Genomic DNA, 22,281 nt, shown 5'->3' with positions numbered 1-22,281 from the left:
TCTAATTTAACGCATCGGTAAGATGAAAGATAATTTTTATCACAAATGAAACCTTGGACCATTTTCAACATCTGAAGTACACTTGAAACATCTGTAAACAGGACCGTATTCATAAAAGCTGCTTAAATGTTTTTGCACAGGAATTCGTAGCAAGTTGGGTTGGTAGATTTTAAATTACCAAATATAGATAACCTAATTCCCCATGTATGTATAAGTTACGGTGCATAATCTCTTACTGAAAGCTAATACACTATAGGCGAGGACTTGAATACCGAAATGGTAGGCCGTATTAACGGAACGGACAGGTTAATAAAATTAGGTAACTTAGGTCTTCTCCAACTCCCAGTGATCTGCATTAGCACGCATGAGGTTCATTATCTTGCTATGAAAGAGATGATCAATGAACTCTATACAAGTAAGCAAAAAGTGACTCTTCCCGACTTTCATTACTGCTTTAATGTAGAAGTACTTGGATGTTAAATTTTTCGTCTCCATGGACAGTGTATAAAGTAATGGAATGTAATGGGTACAGGGTGCATGTAGGTTGAAACTGGCATACGTGCTGGTGAAGCTCGACATATGATCTGTTTCAGGGTCTTACAAGAGTCGGTGTGCCGAGAGCGTGGTTAGTGATTGCTGCTACTCTCCCACTTACGACTACTACAACAAAAATAAGTTCGGAGGTGAGCAGTCCTAAATCATAACTAGAACTAGCGTTATGTACACCCGAGTAACTAAAACGCTCTTAGGTTTTGATACGGATATCTCCAGCCGAGTTCAGTTGCTACTTTAAGTTAATCTTTTCATTGGCTTTTACAGGGAATAATGATCATATGATTCCCACAAAGACTTTATAGCAAATACCTTTCCACACCCTGACGGCTACTATAGTATTGAAGAAGTTACCCGGCGTTTCCGTCTTTACCGTATAGGGCATTGCCTGGGAAGCCTGGATGGTCACATGGGGGAGATAAGACCCCCGTGGGCCAAGTTCACTCACGGAATGTTCTTTCTTAAGACCATTTCCCCCGAAATGTATTCCCCATGGACTTTTCCAACTCACCCACTCTACCGACTTAACCCTCACCCACTCTACCGACTTAACCCTCACCCACCCTGCGTCTCCACACCCACCCATCCACTCAACCCTTCCCAGCCCACATTCGTTCAACCAACCGACCCGTTGTTGCAAATATGGTTGTAAAGCACAACTTTATGGCCATATAGCTACCACTGTCTCATGTTGCCTTGTTTCTAATTGGCTCTAATCTCGCCCATCAGGGACATCATTTTAGGAGCTAATGTACACGTTTAAACTCTTCGTTCCGTACCTATTAGCTGTTTGGTTGCATATGCACCCTCCTTTGTTTTTGACAAATTTTATACAGGACATACAGGGAAGCACTCAATGCAGTCATCGCTTAGTTATGTAACTTTTGTAATATAACGAGTTTTTCGAAATTTTTTTTTATTTACTTTTCCATGGATTTGTCCATTTACCTACGTATTTAAATTTAGTACCTTTTTTTTTTTTTTTTTTTTTCGCCCTCTCGAGCACTTTCTCGCCCTAGCTGCCACGCTTCTCTGCTAATCAGTCCCTCTCCCTCATATATTTTACGCTTATAGTTCGTTACCGTTTGGTTTAACAGTCGCCTTGCTTAGAAATTTACACGGGGATCATGGAGTCTTATCAGAATCAGACTGTTAGTAGGTGTTACAGGAGGTCTTATGCCGAAAGTAGAGGGTGGCTAGAGTGTACAAAATATTGGCGTTTTTTTTTTTCCTTTATTATTTGTTCATTCTACAGGCCCCGGATCCCACACCATCCATGGAACTGCAAAAACAGAGTGCTGGATCCTCTTACAATACAACACAGCGCCCATCCCCTGTCACAAAGGTAAGTCTTTATTGGTGCCGCTCAGATGGAGATTTTACCCGCAAATGGAATTAGTGTTTCGGACCCGTTGGATTTAAAAGGTTGTCAGGTCTAATATGTCTTCACTGTAGGTACAGGCGTGGCCATAAATAATCTAGCCTCCTGTACCCCGTGCCTCAGACTGGCTCGTTTATGCGCGGCAAGTCACACAGGAGTAAGAGGGGCCGAGAGGTAGGGGCCAGAGAGAGAAGGGAAGGTGGGTGGGGGGACGAGCTATGGTGCTTGGGTAGAGTAAGGGAGGGGAGGAGAATGAAATGCCAAGTGGTGGCCACATAATTTATCTATTTTCTTTCATTCAGGGCATGATATAAAGGAGTTACTATTCGGTAGACAAAGCTGCATTACACCTTGTATAGCGACGTCAAATAACAAGCTTTAGATAGGTGGTGATATCAAGGACTGGTTCGTACGAGAAATATGCTGACGTGACAGATAAAATATTAGTGCAGAGCCATGGAGATTGTATGGCCCCAGACAGTTAAAGCGAGGAAGCTAGAGAACGAGAGGACACGGGCTCGCCTCCTCCAGCACACCGAGGACGAGTGGGAGCTGTTCAGATGAAACCAGCAAACCATGAAAAACATTCGTTTCCCCGGTGCCGCGAAGCCTGCTTGAGGTTTTTAAAGCATGAGGCCACTGGACTACTTACTAAGGCGTTCCTGGTTGCTTAGACATGACCAGTGTCGGTAAACATTGACATAGATATATTTTGGGAGTTTGGGTAGGATTTTGTTTAATTTTCCCTCTAACAGATTGAGAAATACCGTTATCATATCCACCCATGAGCTCTGACATCAAACTTATTTACCTTTTATGCAGAATTATTTTAAATAGCCTTTTCATATTGAGATGTCATTAAGTAATTATTGAACTGACATAATGATGACTGTATAAAGGGAGTGTATACCGGGAGGCTGATCATATTTACTTAGACACAGCCATTTCAAAAGTTGCTGTTATGCTGAGTGTTTTTAGGTCGACTTCTCGTCCCAAAAGCACTAGCGACTGAGCGGGGTCCTCTTTCCGGACCGGAAGTAAAGCACCCACAAAGGAACAGGACATAAAAACCAGGCAGTATACCTTGACACATCTATTGCCTTAATTCTACACCTTTACGATATAACAGTGATATTTGAGATACAGGAGACAGGGACACAGAGTTAGCCTTCGACACCACAAGGTACAGTCACACTTAGTACACAATACAATGCATATACATTAATGTCCTGAACTATATATGTTGATACCCGTATTTCACTTTTAGGCAGGATATATACTTAGTTGAAAACAAGGGGAATAAACAAGATTAACAGTCCGTGGGGGAAATGCTACTATAAATAAGACAGGGTGCGGATCGCGACACTTGACACAGTCGGTTAGTCGCGGCGACACTTACGCACAGGCTTTTGATTTACCCGCGCACCCTAGTCTCTATTCACAGTCACAGAAAGTTCTTTTACTGGGGGACTCGTATAATTACTCTAATGTTCATTCTCTGTTCTGCCGGGTACTGAGTTCTTTTAGACTAATAGTAACTGTCACTGGTTTTACACTGGTCTTCACTCGGTCACTGTTCACTGTTATTTCCCCTGGTTTGTTCTCGGCACAAGGGGCGTCACTATTTACCTGTATCTCCTGAGTAATGTTCACTCTGTAGCAGGGGCGTGAGGGGAGAACCCTAGGGGGGACCCGGCCTGCAAAGGGCAATACACTACCCGCAGGGGAGTCACTGCCCGGGTCCTGCTCGTCGGCGAGGTGCAGGGAGGCCCTCCTGTCTGGGGGCCTCGACCTGAGAGGTGGCCCTCGAATCGGAGCCTCGTTGGTGGGGTGCAGGGAGGCCCTCCTGTCTGGGGGCCTCGACCTGAGAGGTGGCCCTCGGGACTGGGGCCGAACAGCTGGAGGAGTCGGGCCTGTCGTCTCTGGCTCCGTGGGTTGCCCTTGTCGGGAGCATGTGGGTCTGGCCTGGGGGTCCTGGGACTGCGGGCGCCTATGGGGAGAGGCGCCGACAGGGCTGGGCTGCGGCACCGTCTCCGTCGGGTGTCGGGCAGGAACAGGGATCTCCCAGGCGTAGGTGGTAGGTCCGGTATCGGGCCTTGCCACCACTCTGGCGACACCTCCGGGGCAACACTCCCGGATGGTGACGAAGGGCTCCCACAGGGGGAAGAGGCAGGAGAAGGATTCACGGAGCCCGTGTCCTCTCCGGTACGTACTGAGGCCGGAGCCTCGGGTCGCCTTACCCTGGTATTGTACGTACTTTGGCTGTGGCCGTGAGCCTATCCGTCGTACATGGAGCAACTGAAGGGCGTACAGTGGCCGCTCCTTCCCCGCCACGTACAGTGGCCGCTCCTTCCCCGCCACGTACAGTGGCCGTCGGCGCGGTGTTGCTCCCATAGTAGGGAAAAGCAGGAGAGGGGTGCACAGGGGCCGCACTCTCTCCGGTACGTATTGATGCTATCGTCAAGGGCGCCTCTACCCTGGTACGTGCTTTGGCCGGGGTTGTTAACCTACCCGCCTTACAAGGAGCAACTGAAGGGCGTACAGTGGCCGCTCCTTCCCCTCCACGTACAGTGGCCGTTGGCGCGGTGTTGCTCCCGTAGTAGGGAAAAGCTGCACGTACGATAGCCAAGGGCCTCTCTACCCTGGTACGTACTTTGGCCGTAGCCGGGAGCTGATCTTCCCGACGAGAAGCAACTGAAGGGCGTACAGTGGCCGCTCCTTCCCCGCCACGTACAGTGGCCGTCGGCGAGGTGTTGCTCCCGTAGGATAGAACAGCAGGAGAGGGATGCACAGGGGCAACTCTCTCTCCGGAGTGTACTAAGGCCGTAGCCGAGGGTCTCTCTACCCTGGTACACTCTTTAGGCCGTGGCCTTGGGCCTCCTGCCCTTGAGGGTGTAACAATAGCCGTCAAAACGGTGTTACCTGGGATTGAATCTTGTTCAGTCCCACCCCAATTCTGACGATGGTTGTCCCGCCCGCAAGGTCGTTGGCTTTCTCAGGTCACCTGGTGTTGGGGCAGTTGGGGGGAAAAGGGAGTCTGGACAGTATTGTCCCGGTGACCCTCTTGACCTGGGTCACTAGCCCCACCGTTGTGTCCTCCTGGGGTGGTGGCGTGGTAGCGGCCCGGTGGTGGGGTGGGGGGTGGCGAGGTGGGAGGTCCGGCGGCGGGCATTTTAGTTGCAGATGATATTTAGTTCCATAAGTAAATTATATGTAAGGGCAGAGGACGTTTCTTACACAAACATTACGGAAGTCAAAGCCATCCAGATTTCACTCTGCGTCTGAAGTCAAAATACACGGATAAACACAAATATCTGGCACCGCACTAAAATTTGATCTCTTCTTTTTCAATATATTTCTCTCACGAGCCAGTCCTTGATAGCACCACCTATCTAAAATTTATCTGAGGCCGCTATAAAAGGTGCAGTGCAGCATTATCTATCGAATAGTAACTCCTTCATGTGATGCCCTGAATGAAAGAAAATAGACAAATTATGTGGCAACAACTTCGCATTTCATTCTCCCTTCCCTACCTACCCTCCTTCCCCTCCCTCACTTCACCCCCGCACCATCGTTCGTCCCCCCCTCCCACCTTCCCTTCTCTCTGGCCCCTCCCTCTCAGCCCCTCTTACTCCAGTGTGACTTGCCGCGCATAAACGAGCCAGTCTGAGGCACGGGGTACAGGAGAATAGGTGATTATGGCCACGACTGTACATTTCATGCTAAACAATTAATACCAAATTAATTTCTTAAGTACCTATTCATAGTCAGTGACAATGTTACATAGACTAATCACCCTCGTGCTTTTTCTACACTTGTACTTCTAGTGCATTAACTAAAATAAAAACATGTCTGCAAAATTTACTTTGTTTCACCTCCTCCCCCCAAGAAAAAACTTTCGTTCATTCTTTTCTGGTAAATTGTTGGCTTTCATATATTTTCCACCAGCTCTGGACACCATCGGAGTCCCGTACCCATACCCGCGCCCAGTTCGAATCGGCACCTCATTTTTCTACTTCTCGACCCGCCCCTGTCTGGGAGAGCGACGTGCAGTTGTGCCCTCCAAGGAGGTGCATGATTTCATTGTGAACTACCTGAGGACTGAAGAGCTGGTGGTGAAGGATAAGAAATTCATTATCGGACTCGCCTATGACCCCGAAGACGACGATTTCCACTGGGAGAATGGTGAGGACTGTGGCCAGAAAATATTGCTTTTGTAAAATAAAATTGTATGGTCCTCATGGTGGGTTGCTAAAAGGAGTGAAAAACTTTATGTAAATAGCAGTGTGTGTGTAAGAGTGGGAAATACTGAGTGATTGGTTTCCCGTGAGAGTGGGGCTGTGGCAGGTATGTGTGATGTTGCCTTAGTTGTTTAATACTTATAAGGATGGTGTTGTGAGGGAGGTGAAAGCAAGAGTGTTAGGTGGAGGTTTGAGTCTGGGGAATGCTGATGGTAGAGACTGGAATCTGAATCTGCTGCTGTTTGAGGATGATAATGCAATGGTGGCTGATTGAGAGGAGAGATTGAGACAGTTGGTAGAGGAGTTTGGAAAGGTGTGTGAAAGGAGGAAATTGAGATTAAATTATATTAAGAGTGTTGTGATGAAATATACGAGGTTGGTAGAGGGTAGGAGGATGAATATAATTTTAAATGGTGAGTTGCTTGAGGAGGTAGTGTTTTAAGTATTTAGGGTCACATGTTGCTGTGGATGGAAGAATGGATGCAAAAGTGAAGTTTAGAATGAATGAATGAAGTAGGAAAGGTGCTGGGAGGAATGAAAAAAAGTGTTTAGATGTCGTTCGCTTAGAATGGATGTAAAGTTAAGGCTATCTGAGGGTGTTGTGGCACAGACTGCGTTATATGGGGCTAAAACATGGAATATGGGTGTAGCAGAAAGGAAAAGTTTAAATGTAATGGAGATGAGGTATCTGAGGAGTATGTGTGCAGTGACGCGTATGGATCGACTGAGAAATGATGAGGAGCGAAGGAGAACTGGAGTTGTGTGGGGAGATGGATAATAAAGTTGAGCCGAGGGTGTTGCGATGGTTTGGGCATATGGAGAGAATGGATGATGAGTGACTGGTGAAAAAGATAATTGGATCTGATGTGAGAGGTGTAAAGCCGAGAGGAAAACCGCGAAGAGGATGGATGGACGGTGTGAAGAGAGCGTTGGATGCGAGAGGGATGTCTGTTGAGCAAGAAAGAGTGCCTGCGCGTGATACAAATGATGAGAGAAATTGTGGATGAATAAATGAAGATGCATCCCTGAGGGGATATTCTCCCGCATTTTTTTTTTATTTTTTTTTGTGTGTGTCCGACTCAGGGCATAGGCTTCACAGCCTGCTATCAAGGCCCAGCAGTCCTCCTACATACCATACACCTCTACATGTCACCACTTCGGCGCTAACACCCACCGTCCATATTGAATACATGCTAGGGCTGTCTCGTGCAGGACTGCATTTGGTCTGATCAGCTGATAGGGTCAGGTGCGGGTAAGAGGATAGGTGCATTATGATGTGGCAGGGGTAAACTAGCTCTGCTGTCGGGCCCTGCTGCGGTTGTCGCAGATTGCACTGCTCAGTTGACCCTTGTGTGGTGTGGTGCGGTGCGGTGAGGATCTGTCCCTTCTCTCCTTGGGGCTAAGATGCGAATGAATGTGTTTGTGTGGATAAGTAAATTGGGAGTGTGTCGTCCTGTCTCGGCTACCTCCTTTTTTTGGGGAAAGCAGCCTAGGTATATAGATATACTAAAATAGGGCGTATTTTAACATGCTGTTCTATTAATGGGTTTGTTTTAACTGTCACCATTTATGTAATAACACATCAGGTTGTGAGTGCTGGATATTCTTATGCTTGGTACGATCACACATTGATAATTGTTTTACTCCTCTTTAGCCTAAAGTTTCTCTCGCAATCTCAAATGCTCTAAATGTTGCAGTGATTGATTAATGGCGGAATGATCTCACGAAGAGGAAAGTATGTAAAGATGCATTTTATTCGTCACTGAGCTACGTGAAATTAGCCGCAAAAGCACAAAATTTATGCGAAGTTAGAATGAAAGTACTATAGTAACCCTTAGTCCACCCGGGATTTCCTCAAGTGTTTAAGTACTGAAAAGATTAATGAAACAATTGATCTGGTCGTTCTTTGCTGACGGATCTTTCATAGTAAAGTACGGATGGTGGTTTAGAATCGGTTTTTCCGGAAAGTCTTACCAAGAAGTTAGTTCTGAGAATAAATGGAAGGACGCCAATCTTGCCTGTTACTGCCTGTCGCATGGTGTGGATGTATAGCAAAGTTAAGTTTCAAGAAATTAATTATATTCCCTGTGTCTGTTCTGCAGTAGGTATGAGGCCGCACCACAGGGTTTCTGATACAAAGCCTGTTTTTGTATTTAGCACGCAGTTGGGGAAAACATTAGTGAGAGGTAGGATAGCTTCTGCGTGGCGCTTAGCCGCAATGCTCATATATTTTAAATTAGGTTTATGTGCCTGTGTCTGGCTGACTATATCAAAGAAGACAGGGCACCACTACTAGAGTGAGAGCTCACTTTCATAACTAAATCACCCTACTAGGTGACATAAACCCCAGTCGTCTATTTCATTTAAACCCACGTAGACCACATCAGGATGGACTGTATTAACCCACTTATCACCAAGCACCTAGTTGGTTGTAGGGTTACAACCCAATTTTCTCTAATTGCAGGTAAACGAATGGAATATTACAACGAGACCTTCTGGGCGGCGGGTCAACCAGACAAGAGAGGTGGCATTGACTCTTACAGCTGCGTGGCTTACGAGCGCACCGACCGCAACGCTTATGCCTGGCACCTCGTACCGTACAAGTACTGCTCGGGGGACTACAGTGTCAACGTCTGTGAACTACCAATGTCAGTACTTAAATCATACTCGTAGGTTTATCCCTCCAGCCTTGGGACATAGACTCGATTCTTAGTGCAGCCAGACTGTTTAACAGTTTAGTTCCAAGAGCCATACAGTAGTAATCCAGTCAGAAAAGAATGGTGAATGAAAATCTAGAAATAATAAGTCTCGAAGTGGAGACCCTAAAACTTGTATCTCGGAACAAAACTGATTTTCTTTTTCCCTGAAGTACGATCCTTCGGCACACAACTGCTCACAGATTCGCCAAACACTAATAAAAAGTGATTTTGAAATGCTAGGGATCTTTAAAGAGATATAATGATAGCGTGAGGAAGGCCTTAAAATTGTCTAAACTTGGATTAGAGCAGGGATGGTTGTCATATTTTTTTTTTTTTTTTAATAAACTACCTTCGATGTCTTCCATTCTGTATTTGGTTAATGGTAAGATGATGAAAAGTCTACTCCGTTCACCTAAGCACACTTGAAAATTGCTGTCGTCATCAGTGCTGAGTCGTAATATTTACACTAAAGGTGCTGGTTAGAGTAAGGGAAAATATGTAGAACTGTGTTGCAATTCAGCTGAGCCATAGGAACCTGTGGAAAAGGACAAATTTTATAAAGGAATTTAATCCCCGAGCTAGGCAACTATGGCCATATAGCCCCGCTAGGTTACAGGAGCGCGCTACAACTCCCGGCACGGGAGTCCCGGGCGAGGCTCGAACTCTCAATCCCCCAATCACGACTCCGACGCTCTACCACTGAGCCACCATGCCCCACCAAATTTTATAAAGCGAACATATTATTGGTATCAGGAACCGGAAAGTGGGGGGAGGTATTTTTAATGAATGGTACACAGATTAATATCATTAATCCGATGGTACAGCCGGTCTACAAACATCCTACCGACGGCAAAACGGGTGGAGTGTGGTCAGCGGCTGGAGAGAGGGGCGCTGGCCAGGAGCTACTACGGTCAAGGGCCAGACTTTGATGACGAGGAAGCGCAGTACGGAGAGTTCCCTTGGCATGTTAGTAATGCTTTGTTGCAGTTTTCCATTGCATTGGTGGGCTATAGTTGGATTTTTTTTTTTCTTCTTCCCACAGCGCCCATGTGCTTACTTTCACTCTTTCGTCGAACTTGATGCGTGTAGTCGTGATACTTAATACTGAACAGTAGGCCTACTAATTTTGTATGAAAGATTTCCAGATTTCTCAACCTTTGTTAGTTTTCAGTGAATGAACTCATTTAATTGGTGAAAAGTCAGATTAATAATTTTTCAAGTGATATCATAATTTAAACTTTAACATGAATAGTCTTTAGTGGCAGGGAAGATTAATGAAGATAAATATTTTAAATTTTGAGGGAATTTGATTAAGTTGAGTGGGCATGTCACGGCACTGGTAAATTTAAATATGATGTTCTTCAATGAGTAGCAATGAATGTAAAACAAGAGAGTATGAACTAATTGCCCCTAACTTGTGTAGGTGGCTGTGCTGAGGCCAAGCAACTACCTGGACGGTGTGGTCATGGTGTTTGCTTGCTCCGGTGCTCTCATCCATCGCCAGTACGTCCTCACTTCAGCTCACTGCGTCGTATACTCCGGCAATGCTGATTATGCGGTTAGTACTGAATTTTGCCTGTTTAGTCGGAATATCTGAATTTTGTGTACATTATGGAAGGGTGGAGGAAGCATTCGAAAATCTCTAGTAACTTCACGTGAATATGCATGCCTGTTTTATTAACACTCTCACTGACTGTTTAATCAGATACAACTCGGTGGTCAACGTTGCTGACTGAAGCTGCTTGTCCGTTGGCGGTAGTGTTCGAACTCTGATGCGGACAGCTGGCGTCACTGGACTCGTGTCTATCCATCCTCTGTGGGTTAATAGGTAAAATGAGTAGCTAGGGTAACGACTAGTAAAGGCAACTATGGTAACAAAGACGATGCAATGGCCTTGTATCCTAAGACAGCGAGTGGGAAAAAAAAAAAAAAAAACACACACACATGCTCAGATCAAAGATGAGCATCTCTGCTAAGAGCTTCATGACGTCTGCCTTCGCCTTTACTTTTATCTTTATCATAAATTATAAACTTCATGAAAAACTGTTTGGGGATACTATCTATCTATCTATCTATTGCCAGACGCCTCAATCCCGTTTGGGGTGGCCACAAACAAATCGCCTCCAAGTCGCCCTGTCCCCCGCCATTTCACTACCCTGCTCCCAACTCACACACCCCTCTCTCATATACCTCTCCACCCCATCCCTCCATCTCATCCTCGGTCTCCCCCTCCCTCTTCCACCCTCCACCTCACTCGCATACACTCTCTTCGTCAGTCTTTCACCCTCCATCCTCTCCACATGGCCAAACCACCTCAGTGTGTTCCTCACAACGCTTCCTATCACATCCACATCAACACCACAACGCTCCTTTATATCCTCATTCGTCAGCCTGTCTCTCCACGTGACTCCACAAGCTCCTCTTAAATAACTCATTTCCACTGCTCTCACTCTTGACTTGTGTCCTTCCAACAACGTCCAAGCTTCACTTCCGTACGTTAGAGTTGGTATCACAATACTGTCATGTAGTAACTTTTTTACTTCCATGCTCACTTCCCTGTTTCTTATCACTGCTTTCAAGGAACCAGCAACCTTTCTTCCCTGCTGTACCCTTTCAAGCACTTCACCCTCCAAACCTCCATCCTTACTCATCACACTACCCAAATACTTAAACGTACTCACATTTTCCAATTCCTCACCATCCAACCTCGCTATGCATTCACTGACTTCACCTCTCTCAAAGACCATCACTTTACTCTTCCCTACATTCACCTTTAGGTTCCGTTTCTTACACACTCTCTCAAACTCATCCACCAAGCCTTGCAGCTCCCCTTCATCTTCACTCAACAACACAGTATCATCTGCAAACAACAGTACAGGGAGTTTCCAAACACTATCCTCTCTCACCAGGGCCACTCCAACATCCACTACCCTACCTTGTACCTCTTTTATTACCCCATCCATGTACAGATTGAACAACCATGGAGACATGACACATCCCTGTTTCAAACCAACTTTCAAAGAGAAAAATTCACTTAGTTCACCATCCACACGCACTGCAGCCTTAGCACAGGAAAAACGCTAGCAGCAAGAAACATCGTGAAACTACAGTATCTATCTAGCTGAAGATAAGTTATTTTGGTGTCGATAGCTCATTCTCATGAGATACGAAAAGGGTTGGATGAAAAGAATGAATGGAATTGTGTAATATGGTACTACCACCGTCAATGAGCAGTGAAAATTTACTGGCAATTATATCCAGATAAAGATGAGCAAAGTTCTGCTTGACTGTATAGGCATCCAGCGTTGCATTCGATAAAAAAAAAAAAAAATCCTGTATCAGGAGTCTATATTAAATGAGGATCTCTGGTCTGCATAAGAGCAGTAACTAGCTATAGATGAATAGCTTTTTCAAGCAGAGGCTCTGTGTTAAGGCAAAAATTTCACAATTATTAATCGGTTCCTTTGCACAGTAAATCCCGGCCATTGTCCAACCTTCAGGGGGAGTGAAGAAGGTTCCAGAAAGTAAGGAAAAGAAAATAAGGCTGGGGCAGAACTAACCAGCAGCATGCTCAATGAAAAGTACCAAATTCATTAACCATTCAAGTTCACTAATTTTCATTCGGTATTTCACTATTAATGGAAGGACCCTTTTCCGAGTATGATGGCTGTGAGAGGTTTAGCAGGTGGCTTGCGATAGGTCTCTAAAGCTAAACAAATAATGTCAGGGACTAGAAAGTCTAACTTCAGACATTAATTTAACATTCAAAATGGCAGTCTAATCTTACTCGCCGCAGGACACTTCCCCCTCCCCCCCAAGGATTTAAGGTAACTTAATTTCAGGAATTACTAGTGAATATTGTTGCAGGTGTCGCTGGGTGAGTGGGATCTATCTGAAGACGCAGTTCATGTGCTGGATACAATGTTGGTCACAGTGGCTGACGTCATCATACACCCAGGTCTGTCTATGATATAATACTAGCCTTTTGCTTAGTTTAAGCCCCCGTAACTAGTTTACACTGTTGTACATTAGGTTTAGAGTAGAAACTGCTAAGGCATATAAACAGGAAATTGCTAAGGAATTTAACAGCAAAGAAAGAACGTGAAGGGCTGAAGTGAAATATCAGACGGAACTTTTTTAAAGTGGCTACATACTGTGAACTTTTATGGACTGTTTCTCATCATACAGGTTATAAAGCCACGGGATCGAACCTAGACGACGTGGCTCTGCTACAGTTAGAGGACTCTGTGGACGTGGACTCCTACCCCCACGTGGGCCTTGGCTGCCTCCCGTTCCATCGCCTGTTCTACCAGCAGTCCTACGCCTGGGAGTGCTTCACCGTGGGATGGCCAGACCTCAACAACTACAAACACAAATACAAGAAACAGGTGGGGGTTCGGGTAGACTTTAGGAAGTAGGAAGATCGTGCTTGTGATGGAATATGTAGCTGTACCAGTATGCAGGTTTAACACCTTAAGTACGTTAACTTTATCTCCAGCCTATTGTTCATTTGGGGTGACAAGCACTGCAAGGATGCTTATAAAATTAACTGTTACGTAGCCGGTGTAACATCTATATACGAGTACGAAAAAGTTGCCTAATCTATTTAAGCGCTTTCCTTGAGCCCCATTTCTTTTTAGGACTTATTTTATGGTTACTATATTTGAAACCCTCCCTACCCCCAGAATATCCCCCAGTATCCTTGCTTGTCGTATGAGGAGACTTAAAGGGTTGGTGGTTGGTTAGTGCCCCACTCCGTAAAAAGAACTAACTAAACAAGCGAACAAAGCTCCTCGGACCAGGACGGACCATACGTTGACGACACAAGGAACGGACAAAGGACATTCTAAGAATGGGAACGTGGAATGTGAGGGGAGTGAATGATGAAGTGAGAGAGTGTGTGTGTTCAAGTGCTTGAGGATGCAAGAGTGGATGTATGTGGATTGACTGAAACAAAATGGAAAGGTGAAAGGGTGAGAGAATGGGAGTATGGTTTAGGAATATGTGCGGGAGTTAATGAGAATGAGAGGGCAAGAGAGGAAGTATGTCTGATAAGCAAGAAGCGGAAGGAGAATATAAGAGAGTATGTAATAGTGGGTGCAAGGATTGTATGGGTGAGGATGAAAGTAGTTATACAAGCCTGGGCGATTGTACTGTATGTGTGTATGCGCCGACAGAGGACCGAGTGGCAAGGGTGAAAGGTGAGCTTTGGGCGAGCGTAGAAGCATGTATGGATGAGATTGAGATTGAGATTGAGAGAGATTGGAGACATGAATGGCAGAGGTGGGAATGTAAGAGTGGATGGAACGGTTGGTCAGTGGGGTGTCGCAGCTGAAGTAGATGGGAATGGTAGTGCTCTAGTGGACATCTGTGCTATTAAGAGGTTAGCAATAGCCAACACCTTCTTCCGGCATAAGATGATCCACAGGAATACATGGAGAGTCATAAGGAGGATGGATGGTGAACTTGTTGAACGAAAGGCAATAATAGATTACGTGTGTTCTTACCTAATTGTATCTTTACAGGAATGAGTCAAGCACGTACTGTCCCGTGTCTTAAACCATAGTTATCGTACATATCCTTAAATTTGTGAATTGTTTTGGCACACACTATTTCATTCGGTAGTGCATTCCACTGATCAATTGCTCTGTTTGGGAAACTGAATTTCCTTACGTCTTTATCACCTCTCTTCTTATGCAGTTTTTTGCAGTGTCCTCTTGCTGACGCATCCCCATATGTTAAGTAATCATTTGTCTATTTTCTCCTTCCCTGATATGCATTTTTATAGCATTATCATGTCACTTCTTTTCCTTCTCTCCTGTAGTGTTGGTAGATTCAGTTTTAGTCTTTCTTCGTAGCTTAGGTCCCTTAAGCTTGGTATCCATCTTGTAGCGGCCCTTTGAACTTTTTCAATCTTGTCTGTGTTTCTTGAGATGAGGACTCCAGACTACTGATGCATACTCCAGGGTTGGTCTGATGAATGATGTTATTATCCTTCTTAGCATGTCTTCATTTATGTATGTGAATGCTATTCTCATATTTGCAAGCAGCGTATACATGTTCCGTACCTTCTCACTGATGTGGTCAGCCGGAGATAGTCTGTTATTGATGATCACACCTAGGTCCTTCTCTCTTTCTGAGGTGTAGGGTTTTATTTCCTAACGTATAATCCCAATCAGGTCTTTTTCCACTTTTACCAAACTTGATTACATGACACTTGTCCACACTGAATTCCATTTGCCATGTATTACTCCATTCATGAAGTTTAATTCTTCTTGTAGCTCTTTACAAGAGTCTGTTAGTAATTCTTTGTATTTTTTTAATCATCTGCAAACATATTTAGATAGCTTTCATTTCCAGTGTTTCTGTTTATATCATTTATATACACTAAAAACATGATTGGTGCCAGCACTGAACCCTGTGGTACTCCATTAGTCACTTCTTTCCATGATGAGTAGTTTCCCCTTAGTACTGTTCTCATTTCACTTTTTATGAGAAAATCTTGCATCCAACAAAAGTTTGCCTCGAATTCCTCCTTGGTGGTACAGTCTTCATAAAAGTCTTTGGTGTGGTACTGTGTCAAATGCTTTCTTGAACTCTAAATAGATACTGTCCACCCATCCTTCTCTTTCCTGTATTGTGTCTGTTACTCTACAGTCATAGTAGCTCAACAGATTAGTAACACATGATTTTCCTTTTCTGAAACCAAACTGTCTGTCTGTTATATTGTGTTCTTCTAGATGATTTACCCAAGCTTTTCTTATAAGCTTTTCTAATACCTTGCTTACAACACTGGTCAGTGATACTGGTCGGTAGTTGAGAGGATTTTGTCTATTTCCTTTCTTGAATAAGGGGACTATATTTGCTTTTTTCCAAGTATCAGGTAGTTTACCTTGTCTCAAGGATTTCTTGAAAATTCAAGATAATGGTTTACTTAACTCCTTTGCACATTCATGTAGCACCCAACATGAAATTTATTATGTTTCTGTTTCTGGTCCTCTTCATAAAGGTTCATATTCCTGCTTACTCCAACAATTGAAGTAGCAATAACAATGAGTGATGTAGTTATGCCCTAAAGAAAATGTCTGTATCCCTGCCCCCACAGTCAGACGACAAGCAGGTCCTGCAGCGGATAGAGTCCGACTTCTTGGATCGGCGTCAGTGTCGGCGGTGGACGCGCAATTACCTGGAAGCGGCAGACTCATACCGGTCCGAGCGTCCAGGCTACGATAAGAAATACGGCATCCACCACCTCGCTTACGAACAGCACCTCTATTTCGAGTTAGTTTGGTTGTTTAGAATTTCCATTATGCTTCCACAAATAACTGTCAGGAGCACGGAGTACGCCCTTGAGGCACAGGTTCTGCTTGCCTCTCCCTACTTCTGGCCGGAGGGAAATCCTAACCAATGTTCACATCTTAGACCTGTTGCACAGTGTTCAGGTAGTAATTTGCAGCCGTTCCGTTACACTGCATGATGAACGGTTTGCGATGACAATGATACAGCACTTGTTCAGCAAACAGGTTTCGACAGGTCTTAGATCGATGTGAAACTGTTAGGAGACAGTTTGAATTGGGGTAAAGGGTGAATAGTGTACCTAACATGTTACTGTTTTAACCAGAACGTCAAAGTATTTTTCTGTAACTAAATTTGTTTGGCTTTCTCTTTACTTATCATTGCTGGAGAAAGTAACCGTAATTTGCTTGTAACTATAGATAGTATGATTAGCTAGATTAATTAAACCTAGATTGGTATTGCATAGCTCAGGATACTATGCATTTGATAAGCAGTAAGACGTTTCTGTAATCATAGACTAAAAGCTATCAAAATTTAAAAGCTATTAATATCGGGCATGAGAGGAAAAAACAAACTTTGTCCTTCTTCAAACAAGTAATTCTCATATATATATTTTTCCCAGGGATAATAAACCAGAGCTGCTGTGTACGGAGCCCTTCGAATCGAACGTCTGCCTGGTAAGTGAACAATTATTAATGCAGTTTTAGTCCTTCAGCCCGAGGACTTAATTTGTATTCCTGCTACCTCCAGACTTTTAATAAAATTATGTACTGGAAAGGTAGATCCATCACTAGCCTCGGTACCAAAAAGTAGGCCTGATGGGGTCCCTTCTGTTGTCCTCAAGAACTGTGCTTCTGTCCTTACACCCTGCCTGGGTAAGCTCTTTCGCCTTTGTCTATCAACTTGTACCTTTCCTTCTTGCTGGAAGTTTCTCATTCAGCCAGTCCCAAAGAAGGGTGACCGTTCCCAACCCTCTGACTAGCGTTCAATTGCCTTAACATCCTGGGACTCAAAAGTTTTCGAGTCGATTCTTAACAAAAAAAAATTTAAAGCATCTTTCCTATCACAACCTTCTTTCTGATCGTCAGTATGGGACGCTCCACTGGCGATCTTCTCGCCTACCTTTCAGACTCCTGGTCATGCTGCTTTCGGGACTTTGGCGAAAGCTTTGCTATCGCACTTGACATCTCAAAGGCTTTCGATCGAGTCTGGCATAAATCTTTAATTTCCAAACTGCCCTCTTACGGTTTCTATCCTTATATCTGTGCCTTCATCCCTAGCTTCCTTTCTGGCCGTTCCATGGCCGCTGTTGTAGACTGCCATCGTTCTTCTAGATCTATCAATAGGGGTGTTCCTCAGGGCTCTGTCTTATCACCAACTCTCTTCCTTTTATTCATCAATGATCTTCTAAGCTGTACATCTAACCCTATCCATTCGTACGCCGATGATTCCATCCTTCACCTTTCCATTCGGTTCCTGCAACGTCCATCCCAGCAGTCACTTCAACAAACAAGGGATGAGGCAATGGGACACCTAATGTCTGACTTGGTTCGTATCTCTGACTGGGGTAAAAATAACCTTGTTTTTAATGCATCAAAGAGTTTTTACACCTATCTACCCGTCAGAATCTTCCACAGGAGTACCCACTAATGTTATATCCAGCTCAACCCTGCATCATCCTTGAATATGCTTGGGGTTTCATTCACTCGGGATTAATCTTGGAAAGATCATATTACATCTCTTGTAAAATCAGCTTCCAAGAGATTAGGTGTGCTTAGCCGACTCTGTTCCTTCTTTACTCCTGCACAGTTGTTGACTTCATACACGGGTTTTATTCGCCCCAGGTTAGAGTACAACTCTCATGTGTGGGAAGGCTCCCCACATACAGCTCTTCTCAATAGGGTGGAGTCAAAGGCTTTTCGTCTTATTAACTCTCCTCCTGTTACTGGCTCCCTTCAACCTCTGTTCTTCGCAGCACTGTTGCTTCTTTATCTTTTCTATCGCTACTTCCATGGTCACTGCTCCTCTGAACTGTCTGCTTGCATCCCTCCACCTCTACGGCGGGCGCGTAGCACCCGTCTAGCAACAAACTCTCATCCCTTTTCTGTCCCAACTCTCTAATGTAAGAGAACCGTTACCCCCAGTCCTTCATTTATGCAACGGGTCAACTCTGGAACTGGCTTTGTCTGTATTTCCTACTTCCTATGATCTCCAGTCTTTCAAACTCAGTGTGTCCAGGCATCTCGAAATGAACAGATCTTGAGTCTGGCTCACTTTTGTATTTTTTTTTTTTTTTTGGAAGTGTTTGCGGGCTACTAGCCTTTGGTTCCTTCTTAATCGCATAAAAAAACATCCATACGGTACATTCGAAAAGTCTAAATGAATTGGGCCTATTACGAAAGTGACAATCTAAACATGAGTGAAGTGGGTAAGTGCCTGGTAACAGACAATAGTTAACCAGGACTTCTGGTGGGCAGGGGATGACTGTGGGTTTGTCGCCTATCAGTAACTAAAGACCCATGTTGTTTTTAAGGAATACCGGTACCTATTTGAGTGCAGACATTTATGCGCCGTACTTAAATTCTTCAGCCAAGAGGACATACTTTTTCTAGTGTTTCTTACTGTTCAGTTTATAATACTCTCAATATTAGTTTTCATTTTTATTCGTACGAGACAAGACTTAAATTGTCATAGGGTGGCAAGGAAACTAATAAAAGTCGAGGGCCTAAGTCTGTTGTCCCCAATGCACCCTACTTAACGTGGACTATGCTGACGTCCTTCTGTTCTTGCGGTTTTCGAGCTGTTTTAGTCTGCTTAGCACAAAATTCGAGCTGCAGGTGTTAGAGCCCTTACTAACCTCTTAAGACATGGTAAGTTAATTTGTTGCATGTATGAGCATTAAAGCAATAAAATGATTAAAGTAGCCGTACCTATACTGATTCAAATTATGTACATCCTGAATTCATACAGACTATTATTTTTGCACCCTATGTAGCAGAGTATTCTAGTCCTTAAATTCTCCCAGGATGACCCAACCCCACTTCTGGTGTGTCGTAAGGCAAGTTACTACACTGACGATCCCTTTGACCTGGGGAGCTATGGTCAGGGCTACGGTCGTGCCGCCTACGACTACAACAGCGACCACCAAACAGACAATCACATTTACTTCTCCAACTCAAAGATCCTCAACGCTTACGGGGAGGATAGATTCGACAGCGACCAATGGTATGTTATGGGTATTGGACACACGCTCAACTGCAAGCAACAGGGGCAAGGACGGCCGGGTGTCCAGGTGTTTACTCCCGTTCATGAGTACTTGTCTTTCATCCACTCCCACCTGGATTTACAGAACAGCGAGGACGACCACCCTTATTACTAACTCACCTACCCACAAAAAACTGTAAATACATTGAAAAAATAGGTCACATAATGCCTTTTCATCCATTCCCTGAAAGAACAGGTCAGTCTGGACTGTAAAATTCCTGCTGAAATTTGGATAGTGAGGTTTAAGGGTAAAATGGCCGTGTAATTTTGTTATTCCTGCTGCACAGTTGCCCACTGTTGCTTCTGACCTGTCAATATGGATGAAGTGAGGAAATTGTAAATAGTTTTAGAAAGGCTGTCTTGTATTTAATATATAAATAAATTAGATTAATATACTAAAATTGGTTTGAATATCCAGTTGAGACAATTAGTTCATCAAAACATTAGTACAAATGGGAATTAAATTTTGATAAAACGATCCTAAAGTCTAGGTGTTTAAATGTTACATGACAGGTATCATATTAACTTGAGTCTAGGCCATCTTAAAATAGAAATTGTCGGTGAACTTGATACACGCTGGGTTGTGGTAGACAAGGAGGAATGAAGAGTGGGCATCCGAAGGAAAGGTAGGTCATTGTGCCATCACAAGCAAAATTTCTCTAACCTGCCAGCATTGTCCATTCGGATATCTCTCCCCCCTTAGAAGTCAGAGTATATTTTTCATCCTCTTTAGTTTAATGTTGTTATCGCAAATATTCCATACATTTAAACATTCGCCACACCCGGCTGGAAACTGACCGCGAACTTACGGTGGAGGGCTCAAGTGCTGAGCCTGTGTCTTAAAAAGGGGACTAATCTGGTGGAGGGGAGGGGGAAATGAAAATAAAACTTAAATGCGGAACTGCATAGTTCTGACTTGATAGAAGATATGAATTTTAGAGGCACCATTTGGTAATGAGGGAACATAGGAAAACCAGTTATATAACTCTTAGACTGACGCTGGGTTATCTTACTGTGTGCCTACCCGCACTAAGTGATTTCGTGCTGGAGGTTCACTTTGCACTGTGCATCGTTAGATGTGATCGGTCTACATCCTACATAAGTAGGAAACAGCGATAAAAAATATCAGACATGCCATGCTTAAGAATTGTACGGCCTTATGTGAATGATAAATTTCTGTTAGATGACTTTCACCTGTTATTCGCCTAGGTTAGCCCTACAGCACAGAGGTCAGTGGTTGATGTGATTAGCCCTTTAATTTAGAAAAATAAAAAGTAAATGAAAAAGCCTAGAGAAAGCAAGAAAACTGGAAAATTCACTGGACTTAATCTATCTGCAATTGTGTGCATTATACCTAGAGAACGAATGAGATGCATTACTGGACTATGGAATCCCACCCCTTCAGTGTAACGAAGACTAAATTTTTTTTATACGATGTAAACTTTTATGATCAGGTCGGCTCATTGGCCCATTTCAACTAAAGCCATACTTTGGAAATGTATGGACCAAGGCCCTTTTCATCTTCGCAAAACAGTGTAGGATACTTTAATGCTAGGTGAAAAAGGCCCGACTTCTCGGTCCTAAAGCACCTAACGTGTAGCGGGGTCCTCTTTCGAGACCGGAATTTAGTGCAATGAAAGAGAGGCAGGACACAAAAACTTCAGGCAATAATCTTTACGCGTATATTACCACAGTCAGACACAGGACAAAAACAGCAGATATTACAACACAATAAGTGACACAGAAATAAAACCTTAACTAGGATATTAGTATCTCGCAGGATACTGACTTAACCAATACGGTTGCCAATACAGAAAGTCTAGTGAACAGGTGTACAGGGAACACGGGCGCGCGTGGGAGCGCGGGAAGAGGGAGTTCACACGGGGGGGGGGGAGAACTTGTGACGAGTCGGAACAGAGTTATGGTAATATTGAGAAAGGATAAGTATTATTAACTCGTTCTTAGTATCCCCTGATAGCAAAGAGGTTTTGACATTTGATTCTCTCTCTCAATTACGTTACGTTAGCTGTGGGGAGGAGATTTGTAGGAAGCGAAGGAGTAGAGGGACACTAGATATTCACTGTTTACGGTAATATAAAGGGGAGGATATTACTCTCACTTCTCTATTGTTTTCTATTAACAAGGGACATAGGTATATTTTCACTACAGAGAGTTTCTCAGGGGAAGTCTTACTGGTTTCTTATAAGGGCGTCACTTATGAGTCAGATTCCTCAGAACTCACTGTACTCGTTCTTACTCATTCGCCCGTGATTTCATTCACCTCGACATTTGACACACATTAAGTCACTATATCACTGTAACCTGTTTTCTAAGGCAACGTCACACTTAACATAATTTCCTTCACTAGTAATGGGGCAATACCACACTTGACATAATTCACTCGTGTCGTGGGGGCGGCGGGGGGACACGCCGGCGTCTATTCTGCCGGACTAGGGGCACCGCCAAGGAAGGGTGTGCCGAGAGGGCACGGGACGGCTCGCAGGGGCGTCTTCTCACGTCCAGGGCTGTACGTGGCACAAGGGCCCGTAGTCTCCGGGCTAGGGTTAGGGGTGTGGCCCTCAGGGCTGGGGCCAAACAGGTCCATAAGTCTCTGGCTCCGGCTTCGGCCGGAGGTGGAGGTCTTTCGCCGTCTCTTGGGCGTGGAGAGGTTGCGACCGGGGGTCCTGGGGAGGGCCCAGAGAGGCTGAGGGCTGCGGTCCCCAGAATCGAGGGGCACCGTCAGGTGGAGGCTGCGGCACCGTCCTGCACTAAGGCCCGACAGGTGAGTCTTCTCTAGGGCCAGGCGTAGAGACCGGAGGCCAGGGGAAGCCGTTAGGCCTCGCGGGGT

At 44.5% G+C, this 22,281-nt stretch overlaps 1 protein-coding gene across 1 annotated transcript in view; it reads left to right on the top strand.

The window, feature by feature from the left end:
- The window catches only part of LOC145402253 (uncharacterized), a 31,088-nt gene extending 11,540 nt beyond the window's left edge, over positions 1-19,548 (top strand). The window contains exons 6-16 of the mRNA XM_080274377.1: positions 594-683; positions 1,808-1,897; positions 5,882-6,118; positions 8,639-8,822; positions 9,698-9,839; positions 10,297-10,431; positions 12,741-12,831; positions 13,062-13,261; positions 15,979-16,154; positions 16,792-16,846; positions 19,195-19,548. Coding sequence (XP_080130503.1) covers positions 594-683; positions 1,808-1,897; positions 5,882-6,118; positions 8,639-8,822; positions 9,698-9,839; positions 10,297-10,431; positions 12,741-12,831; positions 13,062-13,261; positions 15,979-16,154; positions 16,792-16,846; positions 19,195-19,548 — 1,754 coding nt within the window. The remainder of the gene's footprint in view (positions 1-593; positions 684-1,807; positions 1,898-5,881; positions 6,119-8,638; positions 8,823-9,697; positions 9,840-10,296; positions 10,432-12,740; positions 12,832-13,061; positions 13,262-15,978; positions 16,155-16,791; positions 16,847-19,194) is intronic.
- The last annotated feature ends 2,733 nt before the right edge of the window (positions 19,549-22,281 follow it).

Source organism: Coenobita brevimanus, chromosome 57, assembly GCF_032717465.1.
Source record: "Coenobita brevimanus isolate Jiangsu-jjx chromosome 57, ASM3271746v2, whole genome shotgun sequence".
NCBI lineage: Eukaryota > Metazoa > Arthropoda > Malacostraca > Decapoda > Coenobitidae > Coenobita > Coenobita brevimanus.
Note: the sequence above shows the minus strand (reverse complement) of the source record. Positions and strands in the feature narration are given on the sequence as shown.